General features: G+C 48.6%; 10 protein-coding genes across 10 annotated transcripts; 6 read left to right on the plus strand and 4 right to left on the minus strand.

The window, feature by feature from the left end:
- Positions 1-471: 471 nt before the first annotated feature.
- Positions 472-2,112, plus strand: TERG_00543 (uncharacterized protein; the record flags this gene model as incomplete). The annotated part of the gene is made up of 1 exon (XM_003238504.2): positions 472-2,112. The coding sequence occupies one exon, from the start codon at positions 472-474 to the stop codon at positions 2,110-2,112; it is 1,641 nt and encodes a 546-aa protein (XP_003238552.2).
- A 3,045-nt stretch (positions 2,113-5,157) lies between these two features.
- TERG_00545 (uncharacterized protein) lies at positions 5,158-8,738 on the plus strand. Its single transcript, XM_003238506.2, has 2 exons — positions 5,158-5,620; positions 5,740-8,738. The coding sequence occupies exons 1-2, from the start codon at positions 5,504-5,506 to the stop codon at positions 7,390-7,392; spliced, it is 1,770 nt and encodes a 589-aa protein (XP_003238554.1). The 5' UTR covers positions 5,158-5,503; the 3' UTR covers positions 7,393-8,738.
- Positions 8,739-8,984: 246 nt separating this feature from the next.
- On the plus strand, positions 8,985-9,466 carry TERG_00546 (glutaredoxin; the record flags this gene model as incomplete). The annotated part of the gene is made up of 3 exons (XM_003238507.1): positions 8,985-9,036; positions 9,107-9,205; positions 9,309-9,466. The coding sequence occupies 3 exons, from the start codon at positions 8,985-8,987 to the stop codon at positions 9,464-9,466; spliced, it is 309 nt and encodes a 102-aa protein (XP_003238555.1).
- A 991-nt stretch (positions 9,467-10,457) lies between these two features.
- TERG_11587 (uncharacterized protein) lies at positions 10,458-10,817 on the plus strand (the record flags this gene model as incomplete). Its single annotated transcript, XM_047750681.1, has 1 exon — positions 10,458-10,817. One exon carries the CDS (start codon positions 10,458-10,460, stop codon positions 10,815-10,817), a length of 360 nt encoding a protein of 119 aa, XP_047605140.1.
- Positions 10,818-11,560: 743 nt separating this feature from the next.
- Positions 11,561-13,448, minus strand: TERG_00548 (elongation factor 1-alpha; the record flags this gene model as incomplete). Its single annotated transcript, XM_003238509.1, has 6 exons — positions 11,561-11,631; positions 11,707-12,747; positions 12,803-12,941; positions 13,185-13,243; positions 13,311-13,381; positions 13,444-13,448. The coding sequence occupies 6 exons, from the start codon at positions 13,446-13,448 to the stop codon at positions 11,561-11,563; spliced, it is 1,386 nt and encodes a 461-aa protein (XP_003238557.1).
- Positions 13,449-14,319: 871 nt separating this feature from the next.
- On the minus strand, positions 14,320-14,906 carry TERG_00549 (uncharacterized protein; the record flags this gene model as incomplete). Its single annotated transcript, XM_003238510.1, has 4 exons — positions 14,320-14,355; positions 14,441-14,535; positions 14,604-14,813; positions 14,894-14,906. 4 exons carry the CDS (start codon positions 14,904-14,906, stop codon positions 14,320-14,322), a joined length of 354 nt encoding a protein of 117 aa, XP_003238558.1.
- A 1,638-nt stretch (positions 14,907-16,544) lies between these two features.
- Positions 16,545-17,462, plus strand: TERG_00550 (uncharacterized protein; the record flags this gene model as incomplete). The annotated part of the gene is made up of 1 exon (XM_003238511.1): positions 16,545-17,462. The coding sequence occupies one exon, from the start codon at positions 16,545-16,547 to the stop codon at positions 17,460-17,462; it is 918 nt and encodes a 305-aa protein (XP_003238559.1).
- Positions 17,463-17,862: 400 nt separating this feature from the next.
- On the minus strand, positions 17,863-21,278 carry TERG_00551 (uncharacterized protein; the record flags this gene model as incomplete). Its single annotated transcript, XM_047747607.1, has 2 exons — positions 17,863-18,411; positions 18,477-21,278. The coding sequence occupies 2 exons, from the start codon at positions 21,276-21,278 to the stop codon at positions 17,863-17,865; spliced, it is 3,351 nt and encodes a 1,116-aa protein (XP_047603568.1).
- A 538-nt stretch (positions 21,279-21,816) lies between these two features.
- Positions 21,817-22,655, plus strand: TERG_00552 (uncharacterized protein; the record flags this gene model as incomplete). The annotated part of the gene is made up of 4 exons (XM_003238513.1): positions 21,817-21,967; positions 22,037-22,095; positions 22,172-22,290; positions 22,361-22,655. The coding sequence occupies 4 exons, from the start codon at positions 21,817-21,819 to the stop codon at positions 22,653-22,655; spliced, it is 624 nt and encodes a 207-aa protein (XP_003238561.1).
- A 371-nt stretch (positions 22,656-23,026) lies between these two features.
- On the minus strand, positions 23,027-25,000 carry TERG_00553 (uncharacterized protein; the record flags this gene model as incomplete). The annotated part of the gene is made up of 6 exons (XM_003238514.2): positions 23,027-23,494; positions 23,555-23,892; positions 23,953-24,330; positions 24,413-24,609; positions 24,690-24,760; positions 24,833-25,000. 6 exons carry the CDS (start codon positions 24,998-25,000, stop codon positions 23,027-23,029), a joined length of 1,620 nt encoding a protein of 539 aa, XP_003238562.2.
- Between the last annotated feature and the right edge of the window lie 29 nt (positions 25,001-25,029).

Here is a 25,029-nt window from a genome sequence, read left to right on the forward strand (position 1 = left end):
TACTCTCACAGCGATTGACGTCCGTTCTCTTGACGATCCTCTCATTATCAACACACGTACACAAACACGAGCCTTCGTTTCATACATTGCTAGAAGCATTTACGTTCTCTTTCTCCACGTTACAGCAGCCACTCTCTACATATTTCCGTTCGTTCCCTTAAAACAACTACCGTTCTTAAACCCACTTCTGAAAACGAATTAGGACGTCGATTCAATTTTAAACTGGGCATATCTGCCAGATTCGATTAGGATACTATGTGCCATCTTCCTTTTGACCTGGTTCAGTTTTCAATATCAACACCATAACTCGGCCTCTCTGGTTCATATATTCACAAGTGAATGCAGCAAAGCTCTGCAAAAGGCCTTTTTTCCTCATTTTGTGACATTTTCCTTGGATTGATTGTGTAGAACATTTTCTACAACTTTTTTAATTTCTTTCTTCAAAGCGGTATCTGAGATACTGCTTACTCTATGCCCAGGATGGGGGGACATCGCATTGATCGGCGGAAACATTGGAAAGGGCCTGAATATCGGATCAAGGACATAGTACAGAGAGAAGTAGAGCAATTACCGAAGGAGCGTCGGAACAATGAGACGCCTCCCAAACACGAGACACCACGCACCACTACCGTTGTACTGACGGTCATTGAGGCTGTCCTTATGGATGGTACCACAGCGGCCGTGTTTACCGTCCCTTCTCTCCCAGCAACTGTTTCGCACTCACGTCTCGGTGTTGTCACGATTCCCTCCGGATCCAAGTCCCCAATCATCGTGTCTCCTTTTCCAACTCCACCGACGAAAATCCACGATATGAAGACTGTTTCACAACCTCCGCCGAGCGAACCGTCAAAGCCGTCAACGAATGTATCCCTTCCCTCTAGTAAACATTCGCTACCATCAACAGACGTTTCACTTCCCTCCAGCCAACATTCGTCACCCTCTACCCATGTTCCTCAGCCCTCTAAGCCATCTACAAACATCTCCTCACCTTCAACTATACCCGTCACTTCTCATGATTCCACCTCCATCCTTTCACATCCATCATCGAAGGATTCTTCAATACCCTCTAATACACAATCCATGTCGCCCTCGGAGTCCTCCGAATCATCAACTTTGAATTCTTCAATATCAACCAGCAAACCGGCCTCCATATCATCTACACACTCTGTATCATCATCAACGTCCGATTCTTCTTCAAGCAGCTACACATTTTCGTCATCGTCCATATCCCTCTCATCAGTATCGACGAGTTCTGCTTCAAAATATCCTCCAGGAGGGGGTGGGGGAGAATTAACAGGTGTACACCCACAACCAACCGCACCAACCGAACCTAATGGAGACCCTTCCAAGGCCGCTTCCAACTCTGACGTCCCCAAGATCGTTGGTGGTGTTGTTGGGGGTGTAGCTGGGATTACTCTGATCATAATACTGTTACTTCTGCTGCGCCGTGTACGGAAGCGAGAAGCTGTTCGCGAAAGCAATCTTACGGGCGGGATAATGAGCTCTGGCGCTTCAGCGGACCGAAACACATTCTCCACAAGTAACACCAGCCAGCTTTCTGGGACGGTCCTTGGCGGAGCGACACGTGTTTTTGATAGATTTAGAACATCAACCGCTTCAATGGCAGGAGAGCCTGTTGAGCGGGGATTTCAAAAGATAGGAGGAAGAAAACTTGCCTCTGTCCTTGAAACTGGCGGTGACGGCTACGACGACAAATTCGGGACCGACGAAAAGAGTCTTATCGTACCACCTCGACCAGCTGGCCATCAAAAAGAAGCTACTGCCACAGACGGAGAAGACTCTATCGGCAGCGGTTTGCATAAGGAACTTGGGCTGGGAGGACCAATATCTCGATCTGCTGACCGGCCTATCTCTGACGAAAGCATATATTCCGAAAGAGTTGCATTCCGCCCATCGCCCGCTCGGACACCCATTGCTACGCCTGTGGGATCTGCTATATGCGAGGGGATAGCAACCACTCCTCAGAGTGGTATAGTTGCACCATCGGAATTCCTACTGGCGGCCTCAACACCGTCGGGTAGAGACGAAATTGGACGAAGCTTGGCTGCAGCTGATGGCAGCCGCGCCAGCAAATTCACAGAAGGTGTCTGAAGCAGTGACGCGCCGTTAAAGAGTGCTTTTCTTCCCACCCGCCTTTTCCGCACAGTATAATTTATGATCATGTTTATTATTCATTTCCCCTACCTACTCTATGCAGATTGCCTTTTTCTGCTTGGTCTGCCTGGCTTATTAAACCCTTTGTACCTCTTAACACATACCCTTACTACTCCTATTTTAATACTCTATGGCGTATCTAGTGTTTGTTAAAGGACTTTATTTTCGTTTGAAAATCTTAGTACAGAATTAAACAGAAGTAATTAGCACCTCTTATTTAAGAGGATCAGCCTACTTTAAGATGTTGTTCCTTAATTATATAAATAGACTCATCGAGCTTGACAGCTTTGCTTTGCCTTCTTTTATACTACAAATCATGATGTATTAAGATCTAAGATTAGAACTCTTTATAGCTGATGCTGAGGCCAGGCCTATTTAATCACTGTAGCTACTTTATCTTACTAATTTGTCATCAGCACAGAGCTCATACTAGTACTATTCACGTCTCTAATAGTGGTGATATTACATTGATAACCTTATATGTGACTATATACTACTATCTCTTACCGATGATGAGAATCAAGTCCCTTACTTTATCTCCACTTGTTTTACCAAGTCATAATCAACTACGTAAAATGCAATATTATTAAGGAGAGTTAAGTATTTATTCATCTGCCTTACTGGCCATTCCTAACTATTCATCCGATTACTCGGCAAGACCTGGAGACCCGAAAACTCAAAAGGCTCACTCATAGATAAACAGGAGAACCAAGATCAAGGCCCAGATAAGCTAGACATATTCAAGTATAATGAATGTGATAATGATAATTGACACTGCGTTGGGTCACTCGAAGGGGCCCGTATGACGTCGTAGTTCACGGACTTTAGGCTTTATTTCTATTTTTTTATACATGTATTAGCCAAAGAGGTCCTTGAGAAGGTTGGAGTGCTGGTGAGATATAATAGGGGCTTCATACGCCGCAAGCAGTGCAGTTACAGCTTCCACTAGTGCAAGTGCAGTCCTTTGGGCCGTTGCACCCACAGTTGTTAGATCCGCATCCGCAGCCCATGGTGGATGATATTGGTGGAGATAAGGATTCTTGAGTTTGTAGTGTTTGCAAAATAATATTATGGCGAATGTTCAGTAGACTCTCTGCCGCATGTATTCTTCACGAGAGTAAAAGCAAACGAAGAAGAAGAGGGAGGACTGAGAATATATAATGAGGAGATACGGATGCCAACTCTTCTATCCGGCAAGCAGAGGCGATGGAGGGTACGGGTAAACAGGGAGATGATGTCATTCGACCGCCATGCAGAAGTAAAGGGTGCAAAGTGGCACAACCCAGCCGGTGGATATCAACTTACACTTTGTAGTTAATGCATGTAAACGACTAGCTGGGTCGTTCTTGTCTGGATCAAATCCTGTTCTGGCGGAAAAGTTTCAGGATAAGTTCTTGATCAGTCTGGTTTTGCCGCTGGACGAGGTACATTTCAGTACCTGCAGAGCGTAGCGAGATTCGGCGCCGAAGCGAAGTATTTTGACCAGTTAACTAGCTGTATTAGTCAAAATTGACATCCCACTTCGTTCTCTAGACCTGGCTGGACAATGGGTAAACGGCTATAGTTGAAGAAATTTTTTTTTTTTTTCAGTCTCCCCATCTCTTCCGCTTGCTGGCTCCAGTCTTGGGCTGCTGCAGGCGTGCCATCCATGCCGTCGGTGAACTTAGCAGGGGAGCTTATATATTTCCGAGGTTTAAGCTGGCTAACTATATATGTAAAATCCAGAGTCAGCATATATAGAGTGCGAATCACTCTTCAACGGGCCTTTTGGGTGTTTGTTTACCCTGACGAGAGCAGAGCAATGGTTGGCGGCTCCATAGATGTCAGCCTCCTGATGTAACGCCGGAATGCTAACCTTGTTAAAACTTTTGAGCCTTTGAACCGGAAGGGACCAGTGAAAAAGGCCGAGCACTGGTGAGCTCTCTGGCAAGGCAGGCATAGATGCAGTGCATACCCATTGGCCCGATGGTCTATGGCAGACTCTGCCGACAGAGCCCCTTTTGCATTTGACAGGCCAGGGTAGCCCAAGCAGGACATCCCGCTCTCATAGTCAGGAACCCCTCCTGGACGGCCTGTAGTCCGTTCCCAGAGTTTGTCATAACCATATATACGGAGGGAGTTATCAACAAGTCTACGAGACGAATCAGCTCGGTCAAGACAACGCAAAAAGGAAGACGAGCAAAGCTCAGGACGTTACCCAGACAAGCCACACCAGGTGCAACAAGAGACGTCTTCTGGCGTCTCTGCTTATCTTCCGAACACTTGTGCTACGGGCCTGGAGGTGGATGACCAGCTAGCAGGGGGGGCGATCATCGTGACGGTAAAAGGGGGCCGTAGAAGCAGACATATACAGCTTATAATCGCCCGCAAATACAACCACAGGCGGGACAGCAGGTAAAAATAGCATAGCAGGCGAGCCGTCTGCCTCGTCGACGTAGACAGAGAGCCGTATACTCAGATGTGGGCGGACGGAGTGCTTCGATGTCGATGCTCTGACCGGGGGGTGGTGCGCCCCCTTTGCTAGTAGTAACTTAAGCAGACGAGGAAAAAGTGGATGTTTGCGTCTTCCCGCCGGGCCTGCAGGCTTTCTCGTCGCCCTTCTCGCCCTCTCGACAACCTCAATCCTCCAACGACAACCACCAGGGCCTGCGGACGGCATCACCCCCAGACCGACGACCGGACAGAGCTGCTGCCTTGCCTGTCGCTCCTTTTTATTTTAATCTACTATTAGTCTTGTTCTTCGTTTTCAGGCTCAGCTTCTCTCGCTGCCTGGGTACCTGCCTCGCCCCCTGCTTCTGGGCCTTTTTTCCTCCTACGCCCTGCCTGCGAGTCACAGTTGCGAGGCCTCGCTGAAACGACGGTTAGCCATTATCATATCCCATTAGCACGGGTCGGGCCGCCTTTCGACTGATACAAACGCCATCGTCTTTTCTCGTATCAAACAGGAGGCCATCATGGCTGTGCGGAGTTGAGATCTGGGACAAGACAGAGTGAAAAAAAAAAAGGACGCAGCAAAACTACCAACAAAACGACCTCCAGGATCTCGATTCTCTCTCGCTCAACATCCTAAGACATCATCAGATTGCTGCTGCTGCAGGCAGCCGTCCGGCGTTGCCCTCGACCGCGTTCCTGCTCCCGCCGTCCTCGCGCATAAACTGTGGCCCTTTGCTGTGGAACCAACCGTCAGCGGATGGGCATGTCCTCGTTGGCCTCTCGCACAGCTGAGTGAAGAATCGACTCTTGCGATAGCCGAGTGGATAAGCAGACAGTCAGGAGCATTCCGGGGGATTCACTACAAAGGACGAGAAGAGCGCGCGCGCTGGCTGGCATGGCGGGAATTGCTGCAGCAGAACCAGCGGACGCATCGATTCACCATGACCCCAACAACATCACGGCCACCAGCGCCTTTCACAGTTCCTACGACCATCCATCGATAGCACAGGATGTACGTCTGCCATACTTTTGTCTTTTAGCGGAGTTGGAGGAATTTTGTCTTTTTCCTTTAGTTCTTCTTTTATAATGTTTTATGTTTTTGCCGTTCCATGGCTGACTATGGGCTCATAGAATCTTCGGTCCACATTGAAGACTCGCCATTCCGCAGACTCTCCTCCTCAGGCACGACATTCACGACACAATCATGTCAACGGCACCTCGCTGTCTCGAACATCGTCTGCTGCTGGCTCTGGACGGAACAATCTGACCGAGTCCACCTACCTGACTCCCCATGCCGGGCGCAAGGATAGCAGTCTCAGCCGCACTCACAGTGAAGCTGACAGTCTGCTGGACCTTTACAGCCGTGATTCTGGCAACCGTAGCGTCTCAAGCGTTCTCGATGCCTCGGAGAGGAAGGAAAACAAGCCTTTCTATCAGATAGAAGCTGAAGACCCAGAGCATGCCCAATGGATACACCGTGACAAGCTTGCGAAGATTGAAAGTGAGGAGTTGCAGCAGCTCGGTATCCGTCTACCTGCACCATTTACTGGCAGCAAGAGAGGGAGAGGCCGTAGCCATGAAGCTGCCAATGGAATCAATGGAGTTGTTACGACAGAGCAAGGCGAGCAATGGCCTGCTCTTGCCAAGGATGAGGCAGAGAAACGGCATAGACGTGGCGGCTCGTCCGATGCCCGAGTTGATGGGATCATTCCACTGGAAACTGAAGATAATGAAATAATCAACTTTGACCCCCGGCTTCCAGAGGAGATAGCGGCCGACCAGGAGGAGAACGACGGTGTATACCGACAGCCTGGCCTGCGGAAGAGCTCGTCTCGAATCCCCGTACTAGCATCAAGCCATCATCCCATACCGCAAGAGCATCTCGACCGTGGAGTCCCGCTACCGCGTACTCGGAATAATACGCTCGACAATGGCAACGAGGACAGCATTGTCTATCCCAAAACCCGTAGACCTAGCGAATCAGCGTTCCGTGAACGAGAAGTGACTCCTGACTCCGAGTCAAAGGCGGAAATCACCACTCAGGATAGCAACAGCACGAACACCTCCCATCCTTCCCCGTCCAAGGCAAAGACGCCCTCCAAATCCACGCCAACAGGTCGGAAGACGTCACAGCCGCCGAACAACCGCAAAACCTCCGTCACCCAGAAGCCCAAGACTCCCAACAGCAACAACACCGGCAGCAGCACCAACAGCACCCCGAATGGTCGCCCAGGAACACGGTCAGGCGATAATCGTCCACCCAGCGCCGCATACTCTGCTATGAACAGACCCGATAGTGACCCTCCATGGCTGGCAACGATGTATAAACCCGATCCTCGTCTTCCTCCTGACCAGCAGGTCATACCTACACATGCGAAGCGCATGCAACAAGAGCATTGGGAGCGAGAGGGTAAAGTACCCGCCATCTATGACCGGGACTTTTCTCCTCTCACCATCCAGACGTATGACAGCAACGGGGCCGTCACGCCGTCACCGCAGCCTACGGAGCAAGAGCAGGAGGATAACAGCCAGCAGCAAGCTCAACAAGAGCTACAGCCACTACCGGAGGCTTTATCACCTACAAAACCGCCGTCTATAAGAGTTAAGAGTCCCGACCCCTCTGGTAACAATGCATCCGGGTACAAGGCTGTCCCCAACATACAGTCCACGACGCCCGCGCAGCCTAGGCTGAACTCGTCTTCGGCCCTTGCTCAACAAAGTCCGATTGTTGTAAAACGACCACCAGTCAAAGAGAAGGGCTGCAGTTGCTGCATTGTCATGTAGCACTGTCCATCATACCTATAACCTATACCCCATATCCAACTGACCTTTCGATGATCAATGCTTTCTTTTCTCAGGTAACTTTCTTTTTCCCTCCCCTTCTCTCTCGCCCTCTTTTCTCCTTCTTTCCCTTATATCCGTTTTTCTATATCGATTTTCGTTCAATATTTGCTGCTCTCAGCTTTCCAACTGCCGTCCACGTCTATTACCCCCTTGAGCGTTCAAGCTATCTACCTTACATATCCCACTCCCGGCCTAACGACCATTCTTTTCCTTTCTCCTTGTCTTCTCGAAGCCCCATACCCACGCTCTCCCCTTCTGTGTTTCTTTCTGATCTGGTTATTTCTTATCTTCTCAATAAAACTTGGCTGGTGATTGGCGATTTGGCTCTCTGAATATTTATCTTACCCATTAAGATCGAATTGGAACTTCCAACTGTACACATCTTCTACTTTTACTTCTTTTTGTCTTTTATTTTCTTTCAATTCAATTTCATACCTTCTTTCTCCTTAACTTACCGCTTTTTGACTGTTAATTTCTCTCAAGTCCCTTTGCCAGTCGGCATTCCTCTTTTATTGCGTTATCATCTAGCTATCCATCTAGATGTCTTCTCTCCCTCTCTCCTTACAGACTATCTCCATCTACGCTTGACCCGGACATATCACCTCTCGATACCCTCGAAACCACTCCTGGTTGTTTCTTTACCAATAGCTTCACTCCCATCTTATGCGTCCCAGGCTCTTTTTGTTACTTTTTTTTTTTTGTTTCTGAAAATGTTGAAGATTGAAGATTGAAACCTCTCACTCCCGTCATTCCCGGTCCACCTCCCTTCCCCTTTCCCCCCTTCAAATTGTTCCCTTGAGCCAGTGTGCCCCTTTGCCAGCGCAAAACACAGTGCGATCTTCTTGTCTCTGCCACTCACCATCTCCTTTACTTATCCAGTCCGGTTTGTTCCTCCCCTGCTGTCCTCTTTGCTGCCGTTGCTCTTCTGTGTGTTTTGTCCCTTCACAAACCTGATGGCAGTCTGGTCCGGTTTAGCAAGTAGCATCCGCTCTTTAGGCATGTTTTGTTATCTTTTCAAATAGAGTGAATTGAATAACCAGCATACCGTTTTCGTAGAGTATACTGTGATGCCTTATGTGTTGTATGACTGCATGATGTATCTCCCTCCTGGGTGTAATCAAAATCATGCGGAATGGCATGCCCAACCCGACTCACCCCGAATAGCCGGCATCAGGACACCTCCAGCCATCTCATCCATCCAGTTATGCCCGTCTGGACCCTGCAGTCAGGCCCTTGTAGCTCATTTTTCATCTGCCGTGATCTGCGGCCTTCGTATCGAGATGTTCCGCTAACTAGTTAACTAGTGAGCCAGAAATTGCCGGGCTTGCTTTCTTCCCCGCCGCCGAAGCATCAAACAGCCTTTTTACCGGGTTGAATCCTGACATCTTTCACTGCGTATAACTATCTTCTCGCAACCCCTCGACCAGGCCGTCTTCTTCTTCTTCTTCTTTCTCTCTTCTATCAAAAAGTTGCCCACCATAGCTTCCATATTCCGCCGTCTTTTTGGCTCTGTAGCCACCTCGCCAGCCGCCATGTCTGCCGCAAAAACCAAAGCCGAGAACATCATCAGTGAGAATGCCGTGGGTAAGTCGAGGCTCTTGAAAGCAAGCAAGTAACTAGAGATGCGCAAAAGCTAACGTCTGGCGTGTTGTAGTTGTCTTCTCCAAGTCCTACTGCCCTTACTGCAACGAGACTAAGGCTCTGCTCAATTCCAAGGGAGCCAAGTTCTTCGTCATGGAACTCGACAAAGTTGGTATGTTTGGCTGCCATGATGATATATATACGGAAAAATCTAGTTTTTCGAGGAGACGGGACCCTGAAAGCTGATACTGAGACTGACGGTGGACATAATATAGATGACGGCCCTGCCATCCAGGATGCTCTACAGGAAATCACCAACCAGCGCACCGTTCCCAACATCTTCATCAACCATCAGCACATCGGCGGCAACTCCGACCTCGCTGCTAAGGCCGGCCAATTGAGTGCTTTATTGAAGGAAGCCGGTGCTCTCTAGATGGCTTGCAACCTGCCATGGCTATACCAGCGGTTATAGATGTGTCTCCAGCAACGTTCTTGTCTGTAGAGGATAGAGAGACTTTTTGATTCTACGTACGGGGGTGAGAATGCGGGTAGACTAGTTCATGTATTTATTTAGGAGTGTCTCGAACGTTGAATACATCTAGTTGCTATAGTACATATATATCACCATTCTTTCTAAGTGAATAGAAACAGTCCCATCCATAACGTACACTTGACCGCAGCTCTGAGTGGGGAAAAAAAGAGGGCCAGTTCAGACGACCTTCATCTCAACTGTACCGATCGGCCGGCCAACGATACCCATCATGCCATCAACGATATTCTTTCTTGCGCCCTCACTAGCCACGGTCTTACCGGCAAGGTAATTCAACCACACCAGTCGCCCGATACGCTCATCCCCAACCCTACCAAGCCATGTCATCGGCTTCGTATCCCCAGGCTGATACACTATCCCCATCCCTCCAAGCTTATCACGAAGGAGAAGCAAAGTCTGACCCTTAGGCACATTCTTCCTCACTCCTCCACCAAGCAGTGTCTTAAACTCGGACAGTGCTGTGCCGAACGAGTCATCGCCAAACTCAACTGCCGCAGAGGTATCAGAAGCTGACTTGTCGGCAGCAGCAAGCTGTTTCGCCCGGGCATTTGCCTTCTGAGCCCGGGCAGTGATAGCTCTCACCCACCCATCACGCAGATGCAGAAAGTCTGTGTTTCGTGTGGGCACGATCCGGAAGACGGTGCGGATACCCCCTTGTCTCAGGATATGATCCATTATCTGCTCGCCCTTCTCGGCTTCGAGTAGAGAAGCCTGTAACTCCTCACGCTCGCGTGGTACAAGGGATGTAGCCGCCAGTCCGTCATCGGTAGGAGCAACGCCGGGTACGACGGGATTAGCACCTTGTCGAATGAGTCGTGCCTGGAGCTCTGGAATGTCTGCAGTAGCGATGTACAAGCCAACAACGTAGACTTGAATGCTGAGGAAGGAGACCGTACGTAGACCCAGGCCGAGGAGCTGGTACTCATCTGCCGATTTGTCATTCACATTATCTGTAACAGCCAATTCGTCGCCGACTTTCAGATCAGGATTACTTCCGTCAACGGTTCTGGGTAGGCGTATCGTCTTGGGGAAGTTAGGTATCGTGGAGTTTCCTGTTGGAACCTGTTCGATGCCATTGATGATCACGGTAGCAGACTCATTGAATGCCATGCCACCCGGTGGTCCCTCGAGCTTGATTTTCCCATCACTCTTCGCCTTGGATGCTGCTGTCTGGCTCTTTTGCCCATCGTTACTGTCTGCGTTGGTCTCTGGTTGTAGTCCGTCTGGGAAGTAATACGTCACAGTGCCGTACATGGCAATGGCGCACGCGATCAGGCCTGCGGCAGATATGGCCATTGACCTCCTATGTTGTGCATTTTGATCACGGGCAGCCTTGGTGGAATATCGCACTTCTTCCCTTGTGCCTGTCTTTGTGGTAGTTGCTCGGAGTGTGTGGGATGTTGATAGCCATCGAGGCTGTTGGCGTGTGAGGTTTCGTCGAGCGCATTGTGTGAGATATCGACGGAGGGGTGTATGGAGGGACGGTGGAAGAGAATTCATGGCTGCAGTGATCAATTGCTTTGGGATAGCTACCGGGCTAATGAATAGTGGGTTAGGTGGACTTGGGGACCGTCGGCCCAGTTGCAGTGGTGAGATATCGAAGTTGGCTAACAAGTCGATTGGTTACTACTGTCGGCCATGTTTGTCATGTTTGCACATGACGAGAACCTTAAACCGTCACGTTACGAGTTTACTACCAAATACTCCTCCATACATGACGAGAAAAAAGATGAAGATGGAGATGGAATTTTGATTTGAAAGTTCATGTCAATTAAAAGCCGGTTTTGTATCTAATGTGATGTGGAGAGGGGGAGAGTGGTATTTTCGTGAGTTCTCAAATGCCCGCAAGAAAAAAACACCTGGGGAGAAATAAGAGTAAAAAACCAGCATCTCTTTTTTACTTTCAAACATCAAAAACCCTTTTTTTTGTTCATCACCATCATATTTGTCGTTACATCAAGAAGTAGGTGAGATGATTTACTTCTTGCCAGCCTTGGCAGCAGACTTGGTGACCTTGCCAGCACCACCGGCGGCCTTCTCAACAGCCTCTGTAAAGATGCATTAGTATATGTACGACAATAACAGCACAGTTTTTTAGGGTGGGTGGTAGAGAAGTGACTTACTGATGACACCGACGGCAACGGTCTGTCTCATGTCACGGACGGCGAAACGACCAAGTGGGGGGTAGTCAGTGAAAGCCTCAACGCACATGGGCTTGGAGGGAACCATCTTGGCGATAGCGGCATCGCCAGACTTGACGAACTTGGGGTTGGCTTCGACGGATTTACCGGTACGGCGGTCAATCTTCTCGAGGAGCTCAGCGAACTTGCAAGCAATGTGAGCAGTGTGGCAGTCGAGGACTGGAGCGTAACCAGCACCGATCTGGCCGGGGTGGTTGAGGACGATGACCTGGGCGTTGAAGGAGGCACAGCCGGATGGTGGGTCGTTCTTGGAGTCACCGGCAACGTTACCACGGCGGACTTCCTTGACGGAAACGTTCTTGACATTGAAGCCGACGTTGTCACCGGGGACACCCTGCTGAAGCTGCTGGTGGTGCATTTCGACGGACTTGACTTCAGTGGTGACGTTGGCGGGGGCGAAGGTGACGACCATACCGGGCTTGATGATACCGGTCTCAACACGACCGACTGGCACAGTTCCGATACCAGAGATCTTGTAGACATCCTGGAGTGGGAGACGGAGGGGCTTGTCGGTAGGACGGGTTGGCATGTCGATGGCATCGATGGCCTCGAGGAGGGTCTTGCCGGACTTGGCACCACCGGCCTTGGTCTCCTTGTTCCATCCCTTGTACCATGGGCAGTTGGTGGAGGCCTCAATCATGTTGTCACCGTTGAAACCAGAGATTGGAACGAATGGAACACCCTTGGGGTCGTAGCCAACCTTCTTGATGAAGTTGGTGACTTCCTTGATAATTTCCTTGAAACGATCCTCGGACCAGCCGGTGGTGTCCATCTTGTTGATGGCAACGATGAGCTGCTTGACACCGAGGGTGAAGGCGAGCAGAGCGTGCTCACGGGTCTGGCCATCCTTGGAGATACCAGCCTCGAACTCACCAGTACCGGCAGCAATGATGAGAATAGCGCAGTCAGCCTGGGAGGTACCAGTGATCATGTTCTTGATGAAGTCACGGTGACCGGGGGCGTCTACTCTCGTTAGATATGGTACAACCACATGAGGGAACAAGGCAAAGAAACATACCAATGACGGTGACATTGTACTTGGGGGTCTCGAACTTCCAGAGGGCGATATCGATGGTGATACCACGCTCACGCTCGGCCTTGAGCTTGTCAAGAACCCAAGCGTACTTGAAGGACTTCTTGCCCAACTCTTCGGCTTCCTACAGGTACCTTGTTAGCATCGATCCTTAGAAAAAAGCAAATCCCAAACATGACATGAGGCTCGATCGTTGCCTGGAGCGATGGCTGCATGTTTGATGTTGGTGGGGTGTGGATTTTGCTGCCCAAGCGAGTGCCAAGCCACATCCCACCAGCAGCACCAAAATTTCACCTGTAGTGGGATGAAGGGGGAAAATTGTGCAACAGAACGGAGACAGCAGGGTCAAAAAAGGGGGGTTATTTACCTTCTCGAACTTCTCAATGGTACGCTGGTCGATACCACCGCACTTGTAGATCAAGTGACCTGTAATGTTATAGTCAGTTTCTGTGTAATTCGGTGCCTGGCTAGAGGTATCTGGTGGCTGGCTTACCAGTAGTGGTGGATTTGCCGGAATCGACGTGGCCGATAACGACCAAGTTAATGTGGCCCTTCTCGTCCTTACTGTAGGGTCGTCAGCTCTGGCCATCGAGGCATTGAACGGGTGGTTGCAGAGAAGGACATACCCCATGATGACGGTGTTTTTTGTGTGTGGTTTGAAGTCTTGTAGCTCTTTGGAAGATACTAGAAGAATTCAGCAGAACGCTCAGATACTACGGCCGAAATTGCGTAGAGGTGCTGCAGAAGCGAGTTAGCTATCGTGGTAGGACGACGACGATGACGGTGATGGAGAGGAGAGGGAGCGTTGGAGGGCGAGGGAAGACGTACTGAAGCAGACGAAGGAGAGAAAGGAAAAAAAGAGGAAGAGAAAAGAATTTTCTGTGTGAAGGCGACGAGCGAGGGGTCCTTTTGTATGGCGGGGCGAGGGGCGCGGACAGCCGAAAGAGGACTAGCGAGATGGCGCTAAGCCTAACCGGGCAGGCAGCGGAGGGGCAGGGTGGCCCCCCACCATGAAAACTCTGACGGCGCTTAAGATAAGGTGAGGACGGAGAGTGACGGTGAGGTGAGTGAGGGCGTGAGCGACGGTGACAGGGAGGGTGGATAGGGAGTAGAAGGCTAGAGAGAATAGTTGACTATGTGACTACGTTCTACAGAGGTTGGCACCTATCTAGTCGAGAGCAGAAGTAGTGTAATGGCGACCGCTGTGAGAAGCATCCCCCATCCCTGCAAGCCCTCCCTGATCAGCGCCGCCGTGCCTTGGAGGGGTCGCGGTCGAGTGCGTCGAGTTTACGTGTCCGAGTGGGCTGTCCCGGTGGATAGCTTGAAGAGCCTTAGTGGCGTGGTAGTGCGACTCCTGTTTGGCGAGATGAAGATTTTTGGTCAGCGGAACCCAAGGAGAGATTCCGCCCGCCTCTCTGCCCTTTGCCAAGGTAGATAGGACTTGCTCTCCTTTGGACGATTAAAGTGAAAATTTGAACGTTAAGAAGTGGCCAGCCCCTTGTCTAGTTCTCTCGCCATCGAGCATCACAGACGGAACACTGTAGTCGGTCAAGGTCAGCATCAGTGTGTGAGCCATAAAAAAAAAGAAGAAGAAGAAGAACGCAGCGTAAGGAAGCACCGCACCTTGTAGAAGGTCGTCATAGGCTCGTCTGCGCTTCGGATCTGCAATTGGAAAAAGAACGCGCGATCTCCCTCGCAGCCTTCAGCGGGGCATTGGGCTGCAGTGCAGGCGTCAGTCAGTATATATTATTCCTTCACAGCAGAAAACGCAGCGAAGATAATGTACCGGGCATGCTCTCTGCATTCTTCCACTCATCCTTTCCACCCAGCACATCGGCCACTTCCTTGCGTTTCATCTCTTTGCGTTCAAAATACGTTCGGTCAAGGGCATACTGGTACGGACAGGTACGGCATTCGAACCGGTTGACGCCCGCCGGATATCGCGAGGTAGGAGGCGCTTTCGAGATAGTTAGGGCATTGCTGCAGTTTGGACAGACTGGTGGACAAGAGTAAAAAGAGAGGGGGGCGTTAGTTGTGTCACAGATATCTACATTCACAATATGCAGGGGAACGTACAGGTGAGAGGCATATTGAAGGCAAGGCACTATCAAAATTCAACTATCGACGTCCTCAGATCGTTGAAAGATAAGCAGAAAAAAAAAAAGGCATGAGCTCGACTTTCGAGATGTGGCGCCAATTGACCAATAGATAAACGCCAAGCGTCTAAGTCGATTGTTGTCGCGGTTAGAAACAATATTACACCGTATACTCAGCCGCATGATCACGTGAAGCTGAAGCTTAATCTGCTATGCATTGGCTTTCGGCCAACATTTTTTCAACGTTATTCTTCTACACGATCGAGATAATAATCAACTGTACAATCCGTCATAACACCAACGTCTGGCTCCTTCGTCCTCCAATCTGGGACCGAATCGTTTGCCCAATGAAGAAAGCGAGATTCACATGTGCTAGCATTGGCTTGCCGGGACCATGGGTGATTAAAGTTCGACCTGGAGAATAATGCATGGACACGCCTCGGAATCTGGGACGGTGGTATCTCTTGATTCTGCGTATAATACGTCTGTAAACTCGTCAAGATCTCAAAAGTGAGTAATCGAATGGGATATCAAACTGATACCCATAGATATCCATGGTACCTCTGAGGATATTCTGGAGTCCACCCAGACGCCCTCAAAAGCTCGGTCATCAAACCCATAGTCCGTGTGTTCCCCTCTCTGGCTCTCTATTTTGCTCATTCTACTTGTCCGTATAGGCATTGTGTCAATAGTAGAACATCATGCCATTTCACCATTCCTTATTTGCCATGCTCTCCTGTGCCTGAAAGCTACCCTCGACTTACCGTGGCGCATGATCGAAGTATACAACACTGGCTAGTCTCACACAAATTCCTAACAATAGAGTTATATGATTCAATTAGGCTTAAGCATTTACGCCAAAGACATCTGCAGGAACCTGTAAATATATCCTGGGGTTAATATATGTATCTAGGGGTAACTTCTGACCCCTAATGCTATAGCAATATAGTTATCCCAACCCCTAATTGGTAAAACGAACACTTGCTTAAGCCCTCACCACAAAGGTCTCTCTCTGTGCCAGTGTATCCGGGTGATACCCTGTTTGCTCTGTTAAACCCTGGTCTATTGCTGATGATTCGTTTTAATAACTTTAGGTAGATTAGCTAAGGTTCATCCTTAATTGAGCTTAAATTACGGGATTTTTGTCAGCTAACCATGGAACTCACCCTACCCACCGCGCTACCAAGTAATTAGTTCTCGGACCGAAGCTTGTTCTGAAAGTCCATCACCAGGAATGACACTATCTAAGCAGCCGAGGAAGTAGCGAGGTATTATTAGGGAGAAGTTTCTCTTAGGTTACTCCTCGTCCTAGGAAGAGAAAGAAAAGTTAATTAGCTGCACTAACGGTTCCTCACTGCTTGACTGCGTGCATGGTCCGTTAAGCCCTATTTCGAATGGCTTCCAATTGTGGCCGAAGCTGATTTTCGACCGGGATGCACATGTTTGCAGATGGCCGCTGCCATCCGTCACAGGCGGGGTAGTCTGCAGCCAGCTTACGATAGTTATAACAAAATGACTTCCGGCACCCGTCCGACGCATTGTCGCTATCTGCAATCGCCATAATTTCCTTCGAACCATTCTTAGACAGTGAAAAATATTTGTCGAGTTCTCACACTCCTCTACTTTTTAAGATGAAGGTTGCAATTGCAGGCTACGGCGATTTAACTCGCTACATCTGTGAAGAATTCGTCCGAGCTGGCCATGAACTTGTCATTCTTACCCGAAGCTTCAAGCCACAGATCGAAAACCCCGGCATCTCTCAGGCCATTACGGACTATACCACATCATCTCTGAAAGCCCCGTTGGCTGGCTGTGAGGTCTTAATTTCAACTATCGGTGACATGTCGAATGCTTACACCAGCGTCCATCATACACTTATACAAGCCTGCCAGGAGAGCCCAAAGTGCAAACGCTTTATTCCCGCTGAGTTTGCTGTAAACATCGAAACTTACCCGGATGAGCCTGGCTTCTACTATGCTATACATGAGCCTGTCCGTGAGACGCTGCGAAACCAGACAAATTTAGAGTGGACGCTGGTGTGCATCGGCTGGCTAGCAGACTACTTTGTGCCAAGTAAGAATCGTTACATCAAAGATATCGACGAGTGCCACCCTATTAACTGGAAAGCCAACAAGGCTGTGATTCCCGGAACTGGGAATGAGCCTGTTGATTTTACATGGGCAAGGGACGTTGCGAAAGGGCTCGCCTCGTTGATACAAGCGCCCACTGGCTCATGGGAGCCCTATACTTTCATGTCCGGGGAACGAAGCTGCTGGAATGATATGGCCGCGCTTATAAAGGAAAAATATCGTCCTGATATGCCGATTGAGCATGTCTCGCTTCACGCCACGGCCAATATGATCAAAGCAGCCGAAGACGAGGATACGTTAATTTTGGCTGACTATTACCTTTTATCAATTAGCCAGGCATGTGCAATTCCTCAGGATAAGGCTAAGGCCCATAAAGAAAAATTCTTTCCGCATATTCACTTCCGGACTTTGCAAGAGGGTCTCTCCCACTTCGACGAGAAGCCCAATTCCATCATGTGAGGGATGTAAGGATAAAGGCGGAGCGTAATACGGAGGTACTTTTGTTTGGCTCTAGAAAATGAAAACAATCCCTTATTCCCCCCTGGTTTCGCCGTTAAGCTTGCCATGGTTCCGTGTACGTTTATTAAAACCAAAGGATCTATTGATATATAAAGACAAGTGGTGAATATCTTGTCCAGCCTTTGAAATTCAGGTTTATAATCGACGGAATAGACAAAGGACACCGTAATTTACCCTAAATCATTGTAGAATAATAGTTGCTTTTTGATTTAATAGAACTCTGCAAAATGCTCCGAATTTTCATATTCCAAACTAACCCAAAAATCACACCGAAAAAAAAACGCTCTCTATAAACTAATGCAGTCTTAGTAAGAATTAGGAATCCACTGGGATTAAAAAATCACTCCTCTGGCACAATTCTCATATCTTCCTGCTGCTGTAGCCGGTCGATCTCAGTCTCGATAGCCAGAACCCACAGATCTCTTTCTGCTCTACTTCGAGCTTTAAATACGATTGATCTGCCTGATGCACCTAGGCGAGATACATGTCTCCATCTTCGCGTCTTCTGGTTTCCCTCTTTCTCTTCTTCCCCATGAAACAATACTCTGCGGGTATTGTTCCAGATGACAAAAGTTGTTGCTGTATCCTCATCAGCCGATGTCCAGCCATCAGATGGATATATGCGTGGTGTTGAATTATGACTTGGGTGCTTGTTATCAAACGTCTGGCTGTGATATAGGAGGTCGGAGCTAGTAATGATACCACTATATAGGTAGCAATCCCGTAGGTCGAGAATGGTCTGCCTAGACTGATACGTATGAGGTACTTGTTCTCCTGAAAAAGTCCTAACAGAGCCCTGGAAAATGAGCAGTTGGCCTTCAACAAGTATAACACTGCATTTTGAAAACGAGCCCCGTCTGTGTGGTTTGCGATAGAGGTGGCCAGATATCTGAGCATAGCGTTGTTAGCTTGAGCACGAAGTTGACAGTCAACCCTAGATAAATTGAAACATACCTTGATTGCCCGGCATCCGGATGGGCCACAAACATTGAAGAGCTCCGGTGAGGCGTCTGCCCGAGCAACTTCCCATTTTTGTGCAAATTGTCCAATCACAGATTCCTGCTCCTCATCTATATCAAGTTTTTCCAGGTTGCGTTGCCGAATCAGTTTCAATGTATTGATATCAGCCCTGATCCGAGCATTCCAGTATGTAGCCAATTGGCGTAACCTATGGACCCAAGCATCTCGGGTTTCGGTATTATAGGCACGTAATCTGACCACAAGCCCATCATCCAGTTCAAGCTCAAAAACCTGATCGCTGTCACTATAAGAGAAATTGCCGGTAGTAGCACGGTTTGTAACAGGACGCTGAGTTCCAAAATTTGTTCCACTGCTCTGGGTTCCCCCATTTTCCATCTCTGATACAGCTCTTATTTCGGTTACTCGGCACAAATTGAAATACCCTTCCGCTTGGCTAAGGTTTTTTGTATTTCGGCGATTCTCTGTGTATGCGGCTTGGTCACAGTACCTAGCATATGACTTATTGCCTCCATTACGTAGCCATGAAATCTGGCCATTTTCAACTGGATATGGGTCAACCGTATACATAACTGGAGTGCCTCTAATTGTTTCAGGTGCAGTAGAAGACTCGGCTTCGGGAACACTGGGACGTTTTGGGGCTGGAGGTGTAGATGCTTTCGCTGGCTTGCAAAAGCAAAGGTATTGGTCCTCGCTATAGAAGTATAAACGCTTGGAGAAGTTCTTTCCCCAGCGCCGGTGGGTGCCTTGCTGGGAGGTGAGGAGAATTAAAAACCCTTCGATAGGAGACGGTTCCTCCATCAGGGGTTCGGATGGCTCCACAGTCGTGGAAGTTGGATAATGTCGCTTCGGCCGCAGTTCCAAATCGTGTGAAGTTCTCATAGCCATTGTTCCATACATTCTCTCCTCATTCCCTCCTTGAATCCACTCTATCCGGTCATACCTCCGCCATGCTAAGCCCATCTTCTCAGACTTCTTCCATATGTCGAGAATCTGAGACCATTCAGTACATTCCGTGAGTGTGTCCATGCAAGTGCGTATTATTCCGGTAGACACGGCTTGTTCCTCACCCATTGAATTTAACAGAGCTCCTTCATTCTCGTCATAGTTATCCTTTGCAAACCGCTCAAACGGGTTCTGTAAAACAAGAGAAACATCGAGATCAGGTGCATGGACGAACAGGCTGGAGGGTTGTTTCCAGCCCAAGACCTTTCTAATGAAGGTATACCATTCCACTGAATGCGCTGCCGCTCGAGCTCGCATAATGTAAATACGAGTACCGTCCATCTTTGTAGGATGCCACACAACAACCGTCTTGTCCAAAGTGGAGAATAGATTTACGTTGACTTGGCCCTGGGAAAGTTTCACCTCATGTGCATATTTTCTCTTGACTTTAGCACCCTGAACCTGGGGTATCACACGCGTTTTGTAGAACTGGAGAAGATATGGTGTTTGCTCGTCGTAGCCTTGTCGGCAAACTACAAGATACTCCCTCCAGTTCTCGACTGGTCGTGTCTCGATTTTAAGGCTGGCATTATCGTTATAAAGATTGGGTACAGTTTGAGCAGTAACATCGATCCGTACTAGCATTTTTTCTGCTCTAAGAACTTCTCCATGTCGACGAGCCTGTCGTTTTTGTTTTCTATTGGTCCTGGAGCCATCAGATAGGCCAAGGCGGTTCTGTAAACGGCGTTGTCCATCACCAACCCTCTCCTCTACCCCAAAGCGGACTCGGTCAGAAATAACACGGTTAATAAGCTTGCTCGGTTGTTGAGATTCAGCTAATTCGGCCTCTGTCTGGTCGGCTTCTCCTCGAGGTTCTTGAGGCCGTAACTCTAGTTGTTGAGGCTTTGGCTGCCTTGTATCTTTTTGGGTGGAAATTAATGGCGGCTTATTATGTGGTATCAAAGACGACAGTGACCCAACATCTGTTTCTAAACCTTGCCCATCGGTAGTAGATACGGCTGACGTACCCGTTGTTGCACAGCTATTTCGATATGGTAACGAGGAGGAACTTTGCAGCTGCCCACTTTCTGTACTCTTTCGATTTTTTGACTTAGTGTTATCTTGTGGCATAGAATTGACTTCGGGAGTTGTTGACTGCGGTTCAGTGTCAGGAGCGGTAAAATAGGCTTCAGGCACGTTATCGTCGGATGACATTCGCACAACAAGGCTGGAATTCGTAGCGAGAGGGCTATTTCTGGGTCGCTGCTGATCTTGTATGCGTTTTATATTCGGGTGGGAGAGACCAAAGTATTCCGCGTCATCGTCCCTGCGCTGGGCTTCACGGCCAGCGTCTATTGATCTGATTACCCTTGGTCCCAGTTGGCTACCTCCTGCCGCTTGGCCATTCTCTGCTGGTTGTTGTTGTTGTCGTTGGATTCGATCCTCTTGGCCTTGGTCCTCGTCTTGTTCCTCGTCTTGGTGTTGGTCTTCAGCTTCGGCTTCGACATCATCTGGTTGTGGGAAGCTCGGTTTGAATCGTGTAGTTGAGGAAGGGCCCATGAATCGAGTTGATTGGCGTTGGTATCCAACAGACATATCGGCAGAGAATGTTTGGTTACGGGATGAATAATCTCTGATCCCGAGACATGATTTATACCAATGCCTCCTGCGGTTTTGGCCCCAGCCCTTGGGCAATGGCCCTATGAAGAAGCGTCGATTCGTGATATGCAGGTGGTCTGGCGATCCATGTTGCTGTAGTCTCAAGATGTTAGAGTCTATCCATACATCATATTGAAGGTTCATACCAATTTCTGCGCGGTGAAGGAACCACATTCCAAGCTGTCATGGTCATCTCGGGAGCGAGACTGACGACTGACGGTTGGAACTGGCTGCTCGCTTGGTGGGCCAGTGGAATACATTTCCCCATCACTGACCACAGCAGTCTTAGGTCACAAGGGGCTTCTGCCAGACATCGGCGGCTACCGCGAACACGGCATTCTCCAAATGACCGTCGTTGTTGTCGCTTAAGCTGGGAAGTCGAAACAAACTTGGCATGGAAATTAAGATTTAAGGTTTCTCCCTATGACGTAACCAGGGCTAGAACAGTAAATATACCAGCTGGCCCGAGCTTCAGCTCAGTTTGCAATGTTTGTATGTTTTGCTGACGTAATATTAGTCAGTGTCTTGGATTTAGACGCCCCGCCATTAAGGGATGGGCGGTGGGGACGGGATGGTCGACTGCTTTGTAGGTATTTCGTGTGTACGTACCTCCGTTCTCCAACCTCTTGTGAACCTCCTCTGCCACCAGAAGAATTAGAGGAAGAATTTGCTGCTCTCCTTTCAGTTCGAATCGAAGTCTGTGTCCATCGCCATGGCTACTACCGCTACAATCCCAGAGGGTGGCACATGGCTGGACACCATGAAGAGGTCTTTCGAGGACGTCCCGGTTGATGAATCCTCCGACAATGCCATCTCAACCACTGAGTTCCTCGAAGCTGCTGAGTCTCTCGTGAAGCTATTCGGTAACTAGTCCATTGCCAGAGGTGCCCATTGATGGTATATACTAATTATGCAATGTTTTCGACCTTTAGATATCCTCGGCTCTGTCGCCTTCACCCCTGTTAAGAATGATTTGCTGGGAAACATCAAGGTGTGCCCCTGATTTACACTTCCAGGAAGGCTCCTTTAAGAACAGATAACTTACGAGAGATTGCGTTTTGATATAGAAAATTCGAGACCGTCAACTTGCTGCCCCTGCTGAGTCTGAAACTCTTCAGGCCCTTGTTCTCAATGAATTGAAGGCCAAGCAACACAAAGCCACTGAAGGCTTAGTCTGGCTTATTCGGTAACCACTCCCGGTGATTGAAAAGCATTCATACATCACGCCAAGTTGCTTACTATGGAAATGTGTACAGCGGCCTTGACTTCACCGCCCAAGCTTTCAGCAGGAACCTCGCTACGGAGAGCGAAGAACTAGCTTCCTCTTTCCGAGAAGCGTATACCAACACCTTAAAACCGCACCATAGTTTTGTGGTTAAGCCCATTTTCAGTGCTGCCATGTCGGCAACTCCGTACAGGAAAGATTTCTATGCAAAACTCGGAAGCGATGAGCAAAAAATACATGCAGCGATGAAAAAGGAGATTTGTGCTTTGGAGAAAAGAGTAGCTATCCTAAATGAGTTCCTGGCACGAAAGGAGGCTAAATGGTAAAAGTCTTTTTGCCAATTTGGTCTCGATTTTACCTTCTCTGCCCGGTGGTGGTAAGGTATATTGTTGATAGGCTCTCCTGAACATAAATCTAAATGGATATCATTTTGAATTAAAAAAAGTAGTGAATAGACTATGCTTGTAAGTATCAATAGCTCTATCTCCCTTAGCTTTCGCGGTGTAGAATGTATGTACTTGTTAATCGTCATAAGTTATAAGAGAAGGTAAATAAAGCATCCCTGAAGCCCTGCCTGGTTGTGGATTATAAAACACCACAGCAAAATAAACACTCAGAAAGGTATACGGCCGTCAACAGCCGAGATGGAGGAAATTCCTGGAAATAAAGGAGATGACAGATGGAGGAGATTGCCTCCTCAGCTGATCAAACTCAGCTCACCTCGTTCAACGACCAATCGGATAACTTCCTTGTTCAGGCCAGTCCAGTGTTTTTTACCCCTGATGAACCAGTACAGGATCGCAGAGAGTGTGCTAAATGCGAAAATTGGCAATGAGTAATTCATGTTCTGCGCACTAACAGGCAGTAGAGAGGGGAATGGTAGCCAAATTGTCACATATGCGGTGTAAAACATCGCAAATATATTGACAGCTAGGCCATATCGGCCCATGTTCCACTCCCCAAGCTCCAAGGGGCGATCCCGGGAGAACCGCGCAATTACCATGCAGCCAATTGCGATGAAGTAGGAGCTAAAAAGTCCGATGGTTGAGAGGGCAATAAAGGCGCCAAAAGCAGTAGTGCTAGCTATGTTTAGACAAGCGAGCACCATGACGATGACAATAGAAAGCCAAACAGCGCGAACAGGGACACAGTGTCTTTGATCGATCTGGCAGTACTATGGTCAGTAATGGGGATACAAGATGGTATAACACAGGATAATACTTACCACTGAGAACCAGGCTGGGAGGCCTCCGTCTCGAGACCACGCCCAAGTAAGGCGTGAAGTTGATGCAATACTGGCAAGGTTAACAGCAAGAGAAATGATGAGCAGACCAGATACCATGGCAGTTGCAGCCTTCACAGAGCCGGTAGCTTGTCGACATATTTCGATAATGGGGAAGTTTGACTTCAAAACGCCATCGATGGGGCCCATCGTGAAAAGGATAGTAATTATTATTGCATATGCAAGAACCCCATTTGTTGCAACGGTCCAGACCATAGATCTGGGGACAGCCTGCTTTGCTCGACGGACTTCCTCGCTCATGTGGACTGCTCCGTCAAACCCTGATGCAAGAATCCGTTAGTATCTGCCTGCAGATTTTAGTGGGCAAGGGATGACCCTACCTACAAAGCCCCAGGTGGGAGTGAGCAAGCCTAAATTCCAAGAAATGAATTCGTTGTTCCATCCTGAGGAGGACGAGTGGTCTCCAAAGACCCATCCAGGGGTATGGCGAGGAGCCATAGACACAAGCACAACGACAAAGACAATGAAAAGAACCACGTGCAGAATTCCGGCCAGAAGTTCGACCCAGGGAATCAGCCAGAAGGTGTACATGTTCATCAACCCTTCGACGATCAACATGGCAAAAATGATGAATGTAAGATGCCATCTCTCAGGCTGATAGTCAGGGAAGTTCAAATTCACTAGGCCTTGGATCATAGTGGCTGTTGTGTTGGCCACACCAGCAAGAAGTGACACCCAGGCGAACCAGGTAATCCAACCTATATACAGTATGTTAGTGGACAACGCTCCTTGACATAGAATAGTAATAAAACGGTAAATGTCGGAGTAACATATACGTACCTTGCATCCAAGTAATAAACTTCCTGTGCTTTTGAGGAGCTAGATAATGAGTCCAGTGATACTGAGCACCAGCAATGGGCTGCATAGAAGCCATCTCTGCCATGGAGGCGGACTGAGCCAACCCGCCGGCGACGACGACAATAATACCCCAAGCCAGAGCTCGAGGGCCACCATTGGTAAAAACAGCAGTTAGGTTTCTAAGCAAAAGCAATCATAGTAGTGGACTCAGTTAATGCAGATATCATGCAGGATAATTTGAGGCATGTAATGGACATACAGGGCCATGGACTCCCAACTGGACATAAACGTCAGGGAGAAGAAGAAAATTTGAGTGAAATTGAAAAGTTGCTAGTAGATTTATTGTTAGCCAAATACTGTATAAGGGGAAAAAAAGACAGGCTCTAGGGGGGGATAAATCACCTTCACTTTCGACTGCTCTGCGGCAGCTTGGTTACCAGCAGCAGCAGCGGCCGGAGAGCCTGGCTCAGCCATTGTTTTCGGTTTAATACCTTTCTCTGAATTACCGCCATACGGCTTCAGACAGTAACCCTCCTTCCTGTCCAAGGAAGTGAGACTATTCCCGTCCATTCTCAAGGGGAGGGCTATCAAAATGGGCC

This window comes from Trichophyton rubrum (genome assembly GCF_000151425.1).
Source record: "Trichophyton rubrum CBS 118892 genomic scaffold supercont2.1, whole genome shotgun sequence".
Lineage (NCBI taxonomy): Eukaryota > Fungi > Ascomycota > Eurotiomycetes > Onygenales > Arthrodermataceae > Trichophyton > Trichophyton rubrum.